The following is an 18,803-nucleotide window of genomic DNA, read 5'->3' as shown; positions in this document are numbered from 1 at the left end:
AACTAACTTTTCCACGTGTACTTTCATGGAACATGTGGCCTGGAGAGAAAATACAGTCCTTGGTAGATACTAACCCAATCAATGGTTTTCTACCAGCCTAATCTTGGATCTGGCACATAACTTTAATTCTGTTTCCTGCATGTATATTGGGAGGCCAGGTTTCTGGGATGTTTTCATATTTCCTTAAGCCTTTCAGAATGGTAAAAATTTAAAGCAAAATGGTTTACCAAGGACTTAACAGTTGCAAATTACTGAAGCTAAACTTTGGTTCCTTTTTTCTTGGTACTTTGTACCTCATTACATCGTACTATAGTATTCCACCCAAGAAACGTTTAAAAGTCTGTTTTTCTTAACATCTTCTAATGGAATTCCTATGTCCAGTCTTTACTGGACTCTCCTTATTAGGAGAGTAATCTATTAAGAAGTAATTAACTCTTAGCTATAATGGTAATAACCCTACACAAGAGCTTATTAGAAATATTTATTATTAAAACAAAGTTAATCCTGCAAATAACTCATGAGTAGGACTAGTACTAGCAGCTTCTTCTTGACCTTGAAAGGATACAGAAGTCTGCAACTTACCTTTAATTCCCTATAGTCTTTCAAATAAATGTATGGCATAAAATTATATGTGAGATGAGTTGGTAGGAAAAAACACTATAACTTAACCCCTTCTTAATGACAATGGGAAACTGTCATGTATCTTAGGTATTCAAAATACATTAATAGTCTATTTAATACCAGTAATTAACCAAAAAACTTTTACACTAAGTATTTTATTGTATGCTGCTGCCAGTGTATATATAAAATAATTACCCTTGTGAAATAGAAATTTATGAAAATTCAGAGAGGTAGATGTTAAGGACTGACAAAAGTAGAAGTTTATATAGTATGGCACGTGTTACAGGGATAATAAGCTTTTGTACAGGCTTCAAATTTAATTCTCCTTTGATATTCACTGGTTCATGAAAAGTGGTTTAGAAAACCTGAAATGGAAAAGAAAGAGTGAATTAGGGTACAGTACCAAAGCACAATAGTTTTTTCTGGAAAGTAATACATCTATTACTTTAAGGGCATACATTTGCATATGAGCTTATAAAGTGCTTTCAATTAAACTAAGCCTGTTTTATTTTTTAAAAAGATTTATTTATTTCAGAGAGAGCCAGCACTGGTGTGTGCGCAACTGGGGGGGGGGGAGCACGGGAGAAAATATCCAAGCAGACTCCTGACTTGGGGCTCGATCTCAGGACCAATGAGATCAAGATGACTGAGCCACCCAGGTGCCCCCAACTAAGCCAGTTTTGTTTTGTTCTGTTTTTTTAAAGCAGACATATCGCAGGGTTTCTAGGGGGAAAAAATGAGAAACAGATCTCTGATGTATAAAATGTAACTTCCTCTTAATTTTCACAACCACTCTGAAGAACAAATCACTTCTGGTTTATAAGCAACAGACTTAAAGATTAACTTGCCAAGATCACTCCCAAAGATACTCTATGTCCTAATAAAAAAAAGTTAATGTAAAACTCTCTTAAATTCTGAAAAATCTGAACATCCCTGGAAAATGAGCAGTTAGCATTGATGAGAGCAGTCTGGCTCCATCTACTAAGGTAAAAGATGCAATCCCACTTCTATTTACCTAGATAAACCTACGCTTAAAGAGAGACATGTACACGGATATTGACTATAGTGATGTTTTAACAGCAAAGAACTTGAAAGAGCCTAAATGTAATGCAATAGGGGAAAAGATAAACCAGGATTTATACATATTGTTAAATACTATACAGCAGTTAAAACAATTTACATGGATCAACACAAATCTCAAAAATAATACAGTAGTTGTTCCTAAAAAACAGTAAGTTATATGGAAAGGTAGAAAAAATATCTTTTAAAAAATTTTTTGATACATGGTTCTCTACTTATTTGAAAATTTCTGATATTTTATAACAAAAATGTTCAAGAAGCTTAAACAGAATCAGTGATGAAAAAACAAAATGTCTAACCTCGATTAACATCTGAATTAATGCAAATTTAAAAAACTAAATAGGCAGAAAATGAGGGTTGTTTAGCAAGAGCTCAACAAAAAAAGCATTCTCAAGGTCCAGGTGGAAAGTTTGCTCCTAGTTATCAAGTGTCATTAAATTTTAAATGTCATTCCTTATTGAATAATTTTACTTTTATTTTTTAAAGATTTTATTTGAGAGAGAGTGAGGAAGAGAGAGCTTTAAGCCAGGGGGAGGAGAGCAGAGAGGAACAAGCAGACTCCACCCAACACGGGGCTCTTTCCCACAACCCTGAGCTCACGACCTGAGCTGAAATCGAGTCAGAAGCTTCCAACTGAGCCACCCAGGCACCCCTAAATAATTTTACTTTTAAGAAATCGATCTTAAGGAAACAGGTAAACTATACACAGGAGTACCAAGATGTTTGCCTCAGTGTAGCTTCAAACTTGGAAACCTCAATATTTAATGATGTTTAAGTCATAACCATTGAAAATCTCGTTTACAAAGAATTTTTAAAGAAAATTCAAGTGTTTTTTTTAAAAGCAGAATAAAAACTACATACTATGATCCTTATTGTCTGTAAACCTGCCCATAAATATTTCTTCCTCTTAAAAGGAAATCTAATCTATTAACAGTGATTGCTTCTAAGTGTGCTGATCATGGTAATTTCTATTTTCCTTGTACTCTATCTACTACTAAATTATGTTGTCTTAATTTAAATGATCAAAACTATATATTTTTAAAAGATGTGAAAGACTGACATGTAGATTCTTTGCATCCAGGCCATTTCACTGTGGGCCACCCAGGACCACCAGCATCAATATAACCTGGGAGTCTGTAAGAAGTGGTTCACCCCTAGAATTCAGACCTATTGAGAATCTGCTTCTGAACAAGGTGATTTGCAGATACATTCAAGTTTGAGAAGAAATGCTTTTACATCCAAATGTCCTTTTCCTGGACCAAGGTGTTTCAAATCATACCTACAAACTTGTTTTATTATACCGCCAGGATTAGTAGCAATTATTTTACTCTGAAATTTGGGTTCTTATCCTAGCTATATTTATAACTTTGAGCAAGTCATTTAAACACCTATCTGCAGACTCTTGTGAAATGAAACCGTTAACAGCCAGATAAGAAGCCAGGCTTCTTAACAGTATTTTATATCAAATGAAAATAAACCCCTTTGTAAAGTGAATACAACGGGAACAGAGGTTAAAAAAGAATCTTTAATAAGCCATAAAAAGAAATTTCTAAAAACTGCCATGAAGAATTAATATTACTAGAGTCAAAGAACTATTAACTATTCCAAAATGAACGTGTTAAGCTGTTAAAAAGAATGACTTCCTCATGGGAAACCTGTTACTCAAAGGTGGTTTCTGGTGTTTCAAAATCTTAACCAATTTAACCATTTTATTTACTGGAAAGGGCACAACTATGTAACACGGTATTTTAGGAAGCAGCTTCCTGAACTTTGAGGAGTTAGAATGTTTGTAAAGGGTGTGTGCCACACAGTTTTTTTTAAAGCACTATTATTTTACAGTTGCTTCTCAGAGGTCAGTACAGGTGAGTAAACCCTCTGACTAAAGTACCGCGTATTTATAAAAGCACCCTTGGATTACACTTTAAATTCTCCACAGCATGTTTTTTGGTCACAACTCTCTTGGATTAACATTCTATACTTTTGCACACACTGACATTTGATCTGGAAGGTACAGATTAATATATAGACACATGCCTTAAACCAGCAAATTCTTTAGTTTCTTAATCTTCTGAAGTCAAATCCGCTGCCTGCCACCATGAACTCATACACTTCATTTCTCTCGTTCTATCTTTACTTAACAAGAATAAAGAGTAAAACCTGTTATTCCCCACTACAAATGTCAGTTTATTCAATGATCTCTTGATTTTCTCTTACATTCCCAACTCCCAATTCTTTGCTATGCTGCGTTATAGCTGGGTTCTATTAGAGAAATGACATCAGGATTAATCCAAATCAGTTGGTAGTATTTAAAAATCATCCCCATAAACACTGCAGATTTTTTTAAAACTGTCTAAATATTAAGGCAACTTACCATCCAAAGATTCATTTTACTACAAAAAGGAACAGACTTTTTGGGGTCTGAAGGGATTCGTACTTGAAGATACACCAGTTAGCAGGGGGTCGTGTTGGGCATTCTGCAGACAGAATTGTTTCAAATCTGCAGCTGCCTGGGAAACCTGTATAAGACAAAGAGAGGGTAGTGGGAAGAGGCGAGAATGTTTTTTTAAATTTTATTTTATTATGTTAATCACCATACATCATTAGTTTTTGATGTTGTGTTCCATGATTCATTGCTTAGGCATAACACCCAGTGCTCCATTCAATACGTGCCCTCTTTAATACCCATCACCAGGTTAACCCATCCCCCCACCCCCCCCAGAACCCTCAGTTTGTTTCTCAGAGTCCATAGTCTCTCATGGTCCGTCTCCCCCTCCAATTTACCCCCTTCATTTTTCCCTTCCTATGATCTTTTTTTTCTTTTTATGTGCTATGGTGAGCACTGTGAATTGTGTAAGACTGATGAATCACAGCGAGAATGTTTTAATGAAGGTTTTCGTCAAATCTTTGAAATACCTGCAATAAATACCTCTCTCTCTTTTTAAAGATTCTGAGCCACCCAGGCGCCCCTATAAACACTTAAGTCAAAAGATACATACTAATTGAAAGTCAACAATCATATATATACTGAGCTCATACTCAAAACACTACATGTACAGAGGACTAGTTTATGTTTTCTTTTGCTTGCTTATTAAAAGCATCAAATGATTCAGTACATCTGCAAAATAAAACCTATCTTGCTAGTTTATTAATAATCTTCAGAGGTATTCCACCTTCAGGGCCTCAATGTTTTTTATTAAAAGCTGTACACTAGATACAAAAGGCGTTAAAATTCTAGCCAACTATTATTTTGTCTTGAAAGCAATATTATTGGAAAAATGCTACTGTGAATGAACATTATGTTCTAAATCTGAACCATTCAGTTCATTGTTTTGGTATTATGTACCATTGCTGTTTAAGGTTACGAAACTAAACAGTGACTGCTTTCTGCTTAATGTCATGTGACTGAAAGGCTGATAGCAGACTTCAAATTATTTTAATAACTTCACTGAGCAGCCTGCCTTTAAAAAGCAGTCTGTTTGCTTAAATGTGATTTTAACAATTTTCATATACATATACAATGCCACTCAAACAGGACTTAAGGAATTATCACTTAAATGTCTACTATTTGTATACTGATAAGGTGATGCAGAATACCAAAATAAAGAACCGAATGGTTCAAATGTAGAACATGAATAACTAAAAGATGTACCAAATGAATACAATATCCTCAGTCTTGAGGTTTAGGAAGATGGGAAAAATAATCATTTATTTTCAGTTTCAACTATCCCCAAGGAGGGTGAGAGCAGGTGTCCAGTCCGGCTGGGCATTTGCCTATGAAAGGGAGGTAAGAGCATCACAAATACCCTCTATAAGAAGAAATCCTGCAGATTACTGCTGTATCCCAGACATTTACCTGGTAAAAGGATACATGATCCTGAGATGAATCTCAAGTCTTGAAATCTATTTGTATGTTTGGGTTATACTACAGTCCAGAGTAATGAGTTCCATAGGTTTATTTAGCAACTGTGTTAAAATATAATGTAAATACCTGATACCAAGTGCTACAAAAAATGGCCGCCCTGTTTACCCACCAAAAGAAGGTGTAAAGGAAGGTGTAGCTAAAGTGGGGAGTATGCATGGTATCATTTTGCACAATCTTAAAACTTGGTTTCATTCACATTAACTAGCAGTAAGGATAAAGTATTAATTTTCTGCCTAAAAGGGAGGCAGGCTCCAACTTAACTAATTCCCTTTTACAAACTTCTCAAGCACTAGTATGTGCCAAATATACTCTAGGCACCGAGAATACCTAAGAACAGCCAGGTCCTTGTTACGGAGGTGACAGTTCGGAGGAAAATACAGACAGTTCAGAGGAAAATACTCTTTTTTCTTTGGAAAAGATCGTGCCTTAAGGGAAGGTGTCTCTGGGGAGGTGGTATTTAAACTTGAGATCTCAAAGACAAGAGAACCAGCCAGGTAACTATCAGTGAGAAACCAATCAGAATTCTAAGCAGTGGGGAGAACTAAGACAAAGGCTCTAAAACTCAAAACAAACTGCTAGCCCCTAAAGCATTGTAATAATCACTATCCAGGAGGTTGAAACCCTATAATCCTGGCATAATTATTACTGCCCTCTTTCACTCAAAACTGTCCTGGGTTGGCGAAACAACGTATATCACCCTACATATGGTAGAGTTTGTCAAGCATTTGTGAAAATTTCTATCAACTGTACTCAAACAAAGGTTTAACAGTAAACTTGGCTAGTTTAAAAATAAAAGAACACCCAAAAAAGCATCTAGCAGAGTCATGGATAAAATAGGCACACAAAATAAAATCGAACTAACCACATTTTACAACAGATTTAAAGAAAAGTTCATTTAAAGTCTCAAGGTGGGATGCCCTCCCTTCCTTGCTACAGCCCCTAGCAGGAGATGAAATGAGAACTCTAAAACCGAATCACCTATGGTGGCTTTAAGGCTCCTGACCAGAAGCCTCCTGAAGAAATGAAGTATAGGGAACAGGCATCACTCTGGAGAGTTACTGGAGTAGCTGAGGTTTTCATGGTAAACCCTCAAGTACTTTAGTCTGAGGACTTCCATCTCATTTTCTTTTGAGACAAGGGCTAAGTACTCCTACTGAACACTTAACTGCTTTCAACCAAACTTTTTTTTTCCTTTTGCCTCCCATACCCCTCCCCATTTTTTTCTTTCCTGAGCCACTCCAACTATGGTAAAGGCACACCTGAATGATAATGTAATGGTTGGTTAAGAAACAAATTTCAGAGTTAAATCCAGCCAAGAGTGACCATAAACCACTGGGATGAAGTATCTGGATATGAGAGAAATGGACTCCAACAACAATGGAGTCTACAGCACTTAAGGCCAGGGGTTAAGGAGGGGAATCCCACACCAAAACTGATGGGAATTTCCCTCCCGTCCTGAGGTGACCACAACTGGTCCCTGACATTTCTATTTAAGGAAATAGGTAAATGGGAGGCTGTCTTACTCCACAGAACATTTCAGGGAGAAGTAAAGACTAGCCCGATAAGTACACAATCAAGTCATCTTGGAAACTGGCTGTTTTTCAACGGAGTGCATGATTTATATTCTTCTGTTTCATTTTTTTTAATTACAAGAGTTTCACTTGTAAGCTGACCTGTGCCAGAAAGAAGCCAATCCATTTAGGATTTTAAAAATCAGGAGAAACTTGGAATAGCATGTCAATGTCAGGTTATCCTACCAACACACACAAAAGGTTTTTTTCCCCCAAAGTAAACGCCCAAGGTCAGCGTTAACCAGTCGGCAAAACAAATAAAACTTGTCCACCCTGTTCAGTAAGATAGAGCAGACCAGTAGATATTCCCAAGGTCGGATCCCAGCAAACTGTGCCAAATAGGTATGCAATGCACGCTTTGTACGAGGTTGTACAGGGCACCAGTGGGTACCTTAGACACTGGGAACGTTCTGAAAACAAACACGCTTCTTTAACCTAAAGTTTGCGTTTGCAAAAATTCGTTTTCAAGTATGTGTTCGGTGGATAAGAAGAGCTGGAGGTAAGAATCTAGTACTAAAAGGAGTGGGTTTGGGAACGTTCTTGACATGAAAAGAAAATTGGTTGTTCTGAATTAAAAGATAAAACTGTCCAGTGAAAAGAAAGGGTGGAGTCTGGTAAGCTGAGGACTGGAAGGGTGCAGACGGCGCGCGGAGGAGCAGCTGTTCCCCAAGCCAGCCACGGAGTCACTGCGGAGGGAGGGAGAGAGAAGGGCGAACGGAATGCGGAAAGCCGCAGTTCAGCCCCGGGACCAGCCGCCTTGGAAAGCCCTGGCCGCAGAAGGGCGCACTAACCGGTACCCCAAGCCACAGCGCCGACCCGCGCCCCTACTTTTTTAAAGTTGGCCGCTCCCGGAGCCTCGCCGCCGAGCGCGCGCCCTACCCAAGGGAAGCGGGAGCCGGACGCGAGTGCAGCCAGTCCCAGCCACCTCGGCCTCCCGATCCCACACTCCGCCTCCGCCCTCCCCTCCCCCTCGGCCGCCCGCCCCCGCTCACCTTCACGCGGTTGAGCCCGGCTTCCAGCCGGAGCTGTTGAACCACTTTCTTCATAGCGGCGACGCTGGAGGAACCAGACATGGCGCTCTCAAGAGCGGGCAGATTCGTCCGTGCGTGGATCGGTCGGTTCGTGGGTCCGCTGGGCCAGACGGTGGGGCAGGGCGGCGGGGGGCGGGGCTCGGAACTTTGTCTCTTAAGTTTCCGGTTCTTTGCCCAGCGGCTCCACCCGCGGCGCGCATGCGCGCTCCTCCTCCGAGCTCAGTTCCAGCTCCTCACCCCGGCGGGGAGCGGAGCCGGAGGGAGGGGGAGAAGGGAGCGAGAAGGGGCGGAGCGGACTGTGGGCAGAGTAGCTGCTGGACGCGAGCGCGACCGGACGCCCATCTTCTCCTTCCTCTCCCGAGAGGCCGACTTTGGAAAGGTAAAAAAGAAAAAAAAAAAAAGTTTGTCATTAGCCGCCAAGACCCGAGGGGGACCCTGAAGAGGACTGGTGAGGGAAGTCAGGTGCTTGAGAGAGTTTATAAAAGGCGTGGTGGCAGGCTGACAAGGAGGTTCTAGCTTTCCTGACGGCGTTGGTGGCAGAGGTTGAGGGAAGACAAGGACCCAGCCGAGGTGTATAGGAGCCAGAAGTACCGGGCGCGAGTCACTGATACCCTACCCTGTCTCCTTAGAGACATGTCTCTTAAGTGACTCGAGTTTGTTGAACGGGCGGCCAGTCCTCAGCCAGCTTCGCGCCATCAGACCCCTGAGGCCGAAAAAGGGCACGTAGGTTGCTGTAACCGACCGGGGAGGAGCGGGGCGACGGCGGCGGAGCAGGGGTGCTGTTTTGCTAGGGAAAAGCGCTTCCCAGGATTTGGCTTCTTTCGCCTCTTACCTCTTGGTTTTCTCGAAGAGGTTGTGAACAAGCCAAGGTACTTGCTGAAGATTACACCCATCTCGTTACCCATTTCATTTGGGGGATTAACGCTTATACCTTAAAATACAACATGTGTGTGTTTCGGGAAAGTTTGTTCTGCATTTCAGTTGTAACTCGTTACCTGCTGCCTGAAATTGACCTTCAGAGGAGTTTCTGGAGAGAGAAACAGTGGGATCTAATCAAGCGAAATAGACTCAGGCAAAGTGTGTTTCACCCATGGAAACGTATTTATTGTGGCACAGCACGTAGAACAAGTGTTCCCTATGCAGCGATTCAAGTACATCAACAAATACACTGATGTTTTCAATAAACGGGAATAATTTAATCACTAAGACGTTACAGATTTTTTGTATGGTGAGAAAATCCACATAATTTTCCCTAATTGACAAATAAAACCTAACTTATTTACTAAACGGTTTAAATCATTTTTTAAAAATGTACAATGTGCTTTAGTATATTAATTCATACGGTAGATGTAATGACTAGGGTTATAAACCAAGGTATAAGTCCTGGCACTACGACTTACCTTGGTATTCCTAGGCAAGCCACTTTAACTTCCCCGAGCCTCTTGTTTCCTCATTTTTTTTCCTAAAGATTTTATTTGACGAAGAGAGAAAGAGCACAAGTAGGAGGAGCGGCAGACTGAGGTAGAGGGAGAATCAGGCTTCCTGATGAGCAAGGAGCCTGATGTGGGGCTCGATCCCAGTACTGTGGGATCATGACCTGAGCGGAAGGCAGACTCTTAACCCACTGAGCCATCCAGGTGCCCCTGTTTACTAATTTCATAATGAAATAATAAAGCTTCCCAGAATTTTTTTTTAATTGACAACTATTCATTATGCTGTGCTCACCACAAGTATAGCTACCGTCTGTCACCATACAATGCTATTACAGTACCATTGATTATATTCCATGCTGTACCTTTCATCTGGGAGACTTATTCCATAACTGGAAGCTTGTACCTCCCACTCCCCTTCACCCATTGTGCCTATCCTCTCAACCTCCCTCCCTCTGGCCACCATAAGTTTGTTCTCTAAAATTATGGGTCTATTTCTGGTTTTGTTTGTTCCTTTGTTTTTTAGATTCCACATATAAGTGAAATCATATTGTATTTGTCATTCTCTGATTTATTTCACCTAGCATAATATCCTCTAGGTCCATTCATGTTGTAAAGGGCAAGACCTCATTCTTTTTCATGGCTGAGTAATATTCCATTACTGAGTAATATTCTACATATTCTTTATACACTCATCTATTGGTGGACACTTGGGTTGCTTCCATACCTTGGCTATTGTAAATAATGTTGCAATAAACACAGTGGTTCGTAGGGGGCACCTGGGTGGCTCGGTCTGTTAAAAGTCTGCCTTTGGCTCAGGTCATGAGCTCAGGGTCCTGGGATGGAGCCCTGCATCAGGCTCCCTGCTCAGTGGGGAGTCTGCTTCTCCTCCTTCCTCTGCCCCTCCCCCTCCTCATGCTCGCGCTCTCGCACTCTCTCTCTCTCTCTGTGTCTCTCAAATAAGTAAATAAAATCTTAAAAAAAAACAGGGGTGCATATATCTTTTCAAATTAGTGTTTTTGTTTTCTTTGGGTAATATCAAGTAGAATTATTGGATGGTAGGCATTTCTATTTTTTTATGGTATTTCTATTTTTAATTTTTGAAGAAACTGCATACTGTTTTCTATAGTGGCTGCATCAGTTTATATTCCCACCAACAGTGCATGAGAATTCCTTTTTCTCCACATCCTTGCCAACACTTGTTATTTCTTGTCTTTCTGAAACTAGCCATCGTGAGGGGTGTGAAGTGGTATCTCCTTGTTTTGATTTCTCTAATGATTAGTGATGTTGAGCATCTTTTCATATGTCTGTTGGCCATCTGTGCATTGTCTTTGGAAAAATTCCTGTTCAGGTGCTCTGCCCATTTTTTTTAAAGATTTTATTTATTTATTTTGAGAAAGAATGTGAGCAGAGGGAGGGGCAAAGGGAGAGAGAATCTTAAGCAGACTTCATGTCTAGTGGGGCTCAGTCTCAGGACCCTGAAATCATGACCTGAGCCAAAATCAAGAGTTGGATGCTTAACTGACTGAGCCACCCAGGCAACCCTCCTCTGCCCATTTTTTAATATCAGATTGTTTTTTGTTACTGAAGTATAATTAACATACAATATTATATTAGTTTCAGGTATATAACATAATGATTCAATAGTTTCATATATTATTCAGTGCTCACCACCATAAGTATACTCACCATCTATCACCAATGTTATCACAATATTATTGACTATATTTTTCATGCTGTACTTTTTATTTCCATGACTTATTTTATCACTGGAAGTTTGTACTTTTTAATCCCCTTTATTTCACTCATCTCTTTATGGTCCTCTGGCAACCATCAGTTTGTTCTTTGTATTTAAGCATCTAGTTTCTTGTTCATTTCTTTTTTAGATTCCACATATAAGTGAAATCATATGGTATTTGTCTTTCTGAGTCTGACTTATTTCACTTAGCATAATACCCTCTAGTTCCATCCATGTTGTTGCAAAGGGCAAGATCTCTTTTTTTTTTTTTAAGATTTTATTTATTTGACAGAGAGAGACAGAGAGGGAACACAAGCAGGGGGAGTGGGAGAGGGAGAAGCAGGTGCCCTGCTGAGCAGGGAGCCCGATGTGGGGCTTGATCCCAGGATGCTGGGATCACGACCTGAGCTGTAGGCAGATGCTTAACGACTGAGCCACCCAGGCGCCCCAAAGATCTTTCTTTATGGCTGAGTAATATTCCATTGTGTGTATGTAATGAGTAATATTCCATTGTGTGTATGTATACCACATCTTCATTCATCTATCAGTGGACTCTTGGGTTGCTTCCATATCTTGGTTATTATAAATAATGCTGCTATAAACATAGGAGTACATATATCTTTTTGAATCAGTTTTTGTTTCTTTGGTAAATACCTAGCAGTGGAATTACTGGATCGTATGGTGTTTCTATTTTTAATTTTTGAGGAACCTGCATAGTGTTTTCCACAGTGGCTGCACCAACTTGCATTACCACCAACAGTGCATGGGTGATTCTTTTTCTCCACATCCTCACCAACACTTGTTTCTTGTCTTTTTGATTCTAATCATTCTGACATGTGTAAAGTGGTATTTCATTGTGGTTTTGATTTGCATTTCCCTGATGATTAGTGATGTTGAGCATCTTTTCATGTGTCTACTGCCATTTATATACCTTCTTTGGAAAAGCATCTATTCAGTTCCTCTGCCCATTTTTTAGTTGGATTATTTGTGGTTTTGGTGTAGATTGTGTAAGTTCTTCATGTATTTTGCATATTAACATCTTATCAGATATATCATATGCCAAAATCTTCTCCCATTCAGTAGGTTGCCTTTTCATTTTGTTATGGTTTCCTTCACTGTGCAAAAGCTTTTTTTGATGTAGGCCTAATAGTTTATTTTTTCTTTTATTTCCCTTCCTTGAGGAGGCATATCTAGGAAAATGTTGCTAAGGCTGATGTCAGAGAGATTGCTGCCTATGTTTTCTTCAGGTCTCATATTTAGGTCTTTAATCCATTTTGAGTTTATTTTTGTGTATGGGTGGAGACAGTCCAGTTTCTTTTCCCTTCTTTTTTTGTCACTGTCCCATTTTCCCAGCACCATTTGTTGAAGAGACTATCTTTTCCCCCATTGTATATTCTTGCCTCCTTTGTTGTAGATTAAGTGACCATATAATCATTTTTTAATTTCTGGGCTCTCTGTTCTGTTTCAATGATCTATGTGTGTCTTTTTGTGCCAGTACCGTATTATTTTGACTACTACAGCTTTGCAGTATATCTGGAAATCTGGGGTTGTAATCCCTCCATCTTTATTCTTTTCTCTCAAGATTGCTTTGGCGATTTCAGATCTTTTGTGCTTCCGTACAAATTTTGTATTATTTCTTCTAGTTTTATAAAAAATGCTGTTGATGTTTTGATAGGGAATACATTGAATTTGTAGATTGCTTTGGGTGGGTAGTGTGGACATTTGAATAATATTAAATCTTCCATGAGCATGCAGTATCTTTCCCTTTGTGTTATCTTTAATGTCTTTCATCAGTGTTTTATGGTTTACAGAGTATGGGTTTTTTTACCCACTCATTAAGCTTATTTCTAGGTATTTTATTCTTTTGGTGCAATTGTGAATGGAACTGTTCTCTTAATTTCTCTTTCTGGTACTTCATTATTAGTGTATAGAAACACAACAGATTTCTGTTTATTAATTCTGTATCCTGCACTTTTACTGAGTTCATTTATCAGTTCTAGCGGTTTTTTAGTGGAGTCTTTAAGGTTTTCTATATATAATATATATTATGTCATCTATACATAGGGACAGTTTAAGTTCTTCCTTACCAGTTTGGATGCATTTTATTTCTTGTCTGATTGCTGCAGCCTGGACTTCCAATGCTATGTTGAATAAAAGCAGTGAAAGTGGGCATCCTTGTCTTGTTATTGAGCTTAGAGGAAAAGCTCTGTTTTTCACCATTGAGTATGATGTTAGCTGTGACTTTTTCATGTGCGGCCTTATTATGTTGATGTTCTCTAAACCTATCATGTTGAGAGTTTTTATCATGAATGGATGTACTTTCTCAAATGCTTTTTCTGCATCTATCGAAATGATCATATGGTTTTTATACTTTCTCATTAGTGTGACTTACTATGTTGATTGATTTGTGAATATTGCACCCCCCCTTGTATCCCTAGAATAAATCCTACTTGATTGTGGTAAATGATTGTTTTAAATTTTGAAATTCATTTGTTAACATCTTGTAGAAGATGTGATTTTCTCCTTTTTTGTATTGTCTTTGTCTGGTTTTAGTATCAGGGTAATGCTGGCCTGGTAGAATGAATTTGGAAGTTTTCCTTCCTCTTCTGTTTTTTTGGAAAAGTTTGAGAAGAGTGGGTAGTAACTCTTCTTCAAATGTTTGGTAAATTCACCTGTGAATCTACCTGGTGCCCTGACTTTTGTTTGTTAGGACCTTTTTGATTACTGATTGAATTTTGTTACTAGTAATCAGTCTGTTCAGATTTTTTCTTTCTTTTTGATCCAGTCTTGGCGTATTGTATTGTTTCTATGAATTTCTTTCTTTTAGGTTGTCCAATTTGTTGGCATATAATTTCTCATAGTAGTCTTTTATAATCCTTTGTATTTCTGTGATGAAGTTTATTCTCTTTCATTTCTGATATAATTAAATCCTCTCCCTTTTTTCTTGATGAATCTGGCTAACAGTTTATTAATTTTGTTTATCTTTTCAAAGACCCACTCTTTGTTTCATTGATTTTTTTTTATAAAAAATAAAAGATGTTTTGTCCCAGGATATAATTTTTAAATTTTGATACCATTAGAACAATTAGTGATCTCTGGTATGATTTCATAAAGCCGTAATCAGTACCAAATTACAGAAATTGTACACTTTTTTTTTTTACTCACTAATTTAATATAAATCAAGATGGAGCAATGCTTTGGAATCTTGGAGAGGCTTCTGTTCTGGTATCGCTATCTTTTTGTATCCTTAAGGATTGTCCAACTTTGATAATTCTTTTTTACAGTAATTCAGCTCCCTTATTTTTTAATTTTTATTATATATTTATATAATTTAAATTTTACTGTGTTTTCTTGTAAACTGTTATAAATCCTCAGAGGAAAAATACAGGAAACAATACACAAACATAGCTTAAAATACTTAAAAACTGGCATTTTCATCTGGAATAATTGTTCACATTTATTATTGAGGTATCCAAGCCTAGGAAGAAATACATGTGGTAAAATGGTTTTCATCATTCTATAGCCATTTGTACAAATTTAGTCTTTCCATTTCCAGAAGCATAGTTCTACTTTATGTAAAATACCATATATATTTAACTTTAATTTTCAAACTTGAGAAAATGAATTGTTTAGAATAGTAAAATATGCCCTGATCACAATTCTATCATAATATAACTTAGCACTCTATTTAGTTGTATGGGATATATGTTCATTTTATTGCATTCCCAGTCCTACTTACTAGTAATATGTCTTTTCAAATTACTATAATGAGTGTATACTTTCCTAAGTTTTCATTTTTGGTCTATTTTAAAGCCTTCTGTGTTTTTCTTTTCACTTTCGAATGAATCAGAAACCAGAAATGAGTGGAATGCTATCTTAAGTCAAAAATCTGTTACAACCTTTATAAATACTACTTAAATGAAGAAAGATAAAAAAAAACCACAGAATTCCAACTGATAATTACCCCATTCAGACACTGGTGAATATGTCCCTCAGTCCAAGCCGACCTTCCTCCTCAGAGGTAAGAAAATCTTTTAAACTAAAATATAAGAAAGACTTGCTTAACATTGCTTTTGAAGAGTTCTGAGGAAGAAAAAATATGGATTGTATAAAGTTTTAGATATTAACTCCACTGTGTATCTCATTGTCTGATTATAGTTATTTTATTACAGTTCTTTTATCTCTAGCTGATTGTACTGGAACCCCCAGTGCATTGATGCTATCACTTTTTTTTCTTTAATTCTTCACCTTGTGATGCCCTCCATAGCTTAAATACTACAGAGCAGTCTTGATTACTCTCTTGCTTATACTTTTGACTCTTTGCCTCTCTCTCATTTCATCATACTGCTTGGCAAAACAAAAACCCTGGTTTATTGAATTCTTCACCTATGCTATACCCATGCCAGCAATGGAACGTGACTGGAAAAAAAGAATACCAACATGAAGACTGTTCTCACTTTAAAGTCATGACCATGAATCTAAACTAGAACCTTTTGCTGGTAGGCAAACAGACTATCTTCTGCTCACTCACTTTTCTACTGTTCTAGACAACTATTTCATACCTTTCCATACCCTCAGTACCTTCTCCATTTTCTCTTTAAACCAACTGTGATCACTTTCATTCTACTGCACCAAAATTGCTCTTGTTAAATTTACTTCTACATCACTAAATATGTTGTTTAATTCTTACCCCACATATTCTGATCTATCTGTGCAAAACAGTTGACACTATTGATCACTCTTCTTTGACATAATTCCTTCACTTTTAGCATACACATATCTTGGTTTTCCTTCTACTTGTTCATTTTCAGTCTCCTTTGCTGGTTTTTCTTCTTTTTGACCTCTTAATATTGGAGAATTTCAGGAACCAGCTCTTTGTTCTCTTCTGTAAATGCACTTACTCTTTGATGATCTCCTTCAGTATAATAGCTTTAAATACCAACTTTATGCTAAGGATCCCAAATTTATATCCCCAATCTAGTCCTCTTTCCCAAACTACAGATGTGTATTTTCAACTGCCTACTTGACATCTCCACCTGGATGGCCAGTAAACATCTTAAAATTAGCATGTCTCAAACTGAATTATGAATCTTTTCCCCCCTCCCCTAAACATGTTCTATTTGACTTTCTCTATCTCAGGTAATGGCAAATCCATCCTTTGACTATCTAAGGCCAAATACCCTGGAGTTGTACTTCTTTCTTAAACTTCACTTCCAATGTACTGACTTTAGCTTCAAATTATATAAAAAATCTGACCACTTCCCATCATCTCTACTGCTCGTACCTTGGAGTGAGCCACCATCATCTCATATTTTAATTATTCTGATAGCTTCTTAACAGTTTCCATTTTCTTATCCCTTACAACCTAATCTATTATCCCTTTAATAGTTACTAAACATAGCAAAATTTGCAAGTATAACATTATATGTGTCCTAATGTGAAGCAATATGAAATACAGGCACCATTTATAAAGTTTTATGCCCCTAGGTGACTAATTTGCATCAGTTGAAGGCTGTACAGAGAGATAGAGGACTTCATTTCAAAAATGCTTATGAAATGAGGTTGGCTGGGAAGATGGCAGAATAGGAGGACCCTAAGCTCACCTCATTCCATGGATACAACTAGATAACATTCTTATCAGTGTAAGTAACCCAGAAAATGACATGAAAAAGACTGGCAGAACAGACTCTTCAACTAAAGGCAGGGAAAAAGCCACACCAAAGGAGTTAGGAAGGGCAAAGACATGGTCTGAGAGCAAAATGGACCATGGCCATCTTCACTGGGCAGAGAACCAGTGGTAGGGAGGGGGCGGAAAATAGATTTTCACACCAGGGAGCCCATGAACAGGGAGGACGAATCCCTGTAATATTTGCCTTTGTAAATGAGAGGGGCTGAATTTCTTGAGTTCTAACAACCGGTGCAACTTAAAGCCTGGAATTTTAAAAATCAGCAGGCTCTGCTCTGGGAGAGGACAGAGGGCAGTAGGAAGTGGAGGCCCTGCCCATACAGAGCTCACAAAACAGCCCATGCAGATACAAGGTAGAACCAGCAGTTAGAAAACCGGTGGGGGAAGGAAAGTGATTTGCTCATCTCAGAGCATACCTCAGAGACACAGGGATCACCAGGAGACCCCTCCAGGAACAAAGGAACTGGCACCTACTGGTAGGTGCCATTTCCCTCCCCCACCCCCAGAATAAACAGTGGCCACTTGTAGGAACCAGTTGTTACCTAACTTGCTTACACCAAGCCCTGCGCCCTCATGCTTTGGCAGATTAGCCCTTCCCAGTCCCGCTTGTCTCAGACCTGGTGCTGCAGGTTCTTCCCCCAGAAGACTGGTGCAAACCCTGCCAGCACCAAATCTGCTCACTCATGCATTTCTGATAGTAGCAGGAACAGGTCTTATTTCATAAGCAGATAACCACACACCTTGTTAAAATGCACCCCATTCCTGCTGGGGACAAAATGATACTCATAATAGGCAAAGAGAGCCTCTGCAGGCGACTAAAGGAAAAAGAGGCCAAGACTCAACAGCAGAGCACATGCAACACACATAGGAGACACTCCCTGAAGCTCCAGGCCCTGGGGAATGGGACACTGCACTGCAGGGCACTATAGGACCTCTTCTTCATAAGACTATTATTGTTAAGAGCAAGAGAAATAGCTGACTTTCCTAACACAGAGAAACAGACATAGAAAGTCAAACAAAATGAGGAGACAGAAATCTCTCCCAAATGAAAGAACAGGACCAAACCACTGCAAAATACCACAGTAAAACATATAAGTAATATGCCTGATAGAGAATTTAAAGTAATGATCATAAACATACTCCTGGACTTGAGAAAAGAGTGGAGGACATCAGTGAGACCCTTAAGAAAGAGATTAAAAGATCAGAGATGAAGAACACAGTAAGTGAAATTAAAAATACATTTAATGGAATAAATGCCAGGCTAGATAAAGCAGAGGAACAAATTAATGACCTGGAAGACAAGTAATGGAAAATAACCAAGCTGAGCAAAGGAGAGGAAGGAAAATTATGCATATTGAGAACAGTCTTCGGGAACTCAGTGACTCCATCAAGCATAATAACATTTGCATTATAGGGATCTCAGAAGAAAACAAAAATTACATGGAAACAAAATGAAAACACAATGGCCCAAAATCTTTGGGCTGCAGCAGAAGTGGTCCCTAAGAGGGAAATTTATAGCTTATAGCAATACAGGCCTACTTCAAGAAGCAAGAAAAGTCTCAGAGAACCTAACTTTACACCTAAAGAGCTAGAAAAAGAGAAACAAAACCCAAACCCAGCAAAAGGAAGGAAATAATAAAGATTAGAATAGATATAAATGATAACTTAAAAAAAACCCAATAGAACAGATCAGTGAAACCAGGAGCTGTTTCTTTGAAAAGATC

At 38.5% G+C, this 18,803-nt stretch overlaps 2 protein-coding genes across 7 annotated transcripts in view; one reads left to right on the top strand and one right to left on the bottom strand.

The window, feature by feature from the left end:
* Window positions 1-760: 760 nt before the first annotated feature.
* GNG5 (G protein subunit gamma 5) lies at window positions 761-8,373 on the bottom strand. Its single transcript, XM_028102458.2, has 3 exons — window positions 8,187-8,373; window positions 4,073-4,217; window positions 761-986 (listed from the first exon to the last, which is right to left on the bottom strand). Exons 1-2 carry the CDS (start codon window positions 8,265-8,267, stop codon window positions 4,092-4,094), a joined length of 207 nt encoding a protein of 68 aa, XP_027958259.1. The 5' UTR covers window positions 8,268-8,373; the 3' UTR covers window positions 761-986; window positions 4,073-4,091.
* Window positions 8,374-8,520: 147 nt separating this feature from the next.
* The window catches only part of SPATA1 (spermatogenesis associated 1), a 47,753-nt gene continuing 37,470 nt past the window's right edge, over window positions 8,521-18,803 (top strand). For 5 of the 6 annotated variants that reach the window (XM_028102478.2, XM_028102471.2, XM_028102474.2 and 2 more), the window contains exons 1-2: window positions 8,521-8,604; window positions 15,244-15,414. In XM_028102478.2, coding sequence (XP_027958279.1) covers window positions 15,379-15,414 — 36 coding nt within the window. In that variant the 5' untranslated portion in view covers window positions 8,521-8,604; window positions 15,244-15,378. Of the gene's footprint in view, window positions 8,605-15,206; window positions 15,415-18,803 lie in introns of all 6 variants that reach the window. The other variant, XM_028102473.2, reaches the window with a different exon arrangement.

Source organism: Eumetopias jubatus, unplaced genomic scaffold (genome assembly GCF_037043125.1).
Source record: "Eumetopias jubatus isolate StellerSeaLion01/CBP00866 unplaced genomic scaffold, mEumJub1_p1.0 scaffold_4, whole genome shotgun sequence".
Lineage (NCBI taxonomy): Eukaryota > Metazoa > Chordata > Mammalia > Carnivora > Otariidae > Eumetopias > Eumetopias jubatus.
This window is presented reverse-complemented; position numbering and strand designations above follow the sequence as displayed.

Bases quoted from the DNA above. Each gene is read 5' to 3' on its own strand.
- GNG5 (XM_028102458.2), bottom strand. From the start codon at position 8,267: ATGTCTGGTTCCTCCAGCGTCGCCGCTATGAAGAAAGTGGTTCAACAG. The intron at 4,218-8,186 runs GTGAGCGGGGGC...TGTCTTATACAG, and splicing joins CCGGGCTCAACCGCGTGAAG to GTTTCCCAGGCAGCTGCAGA.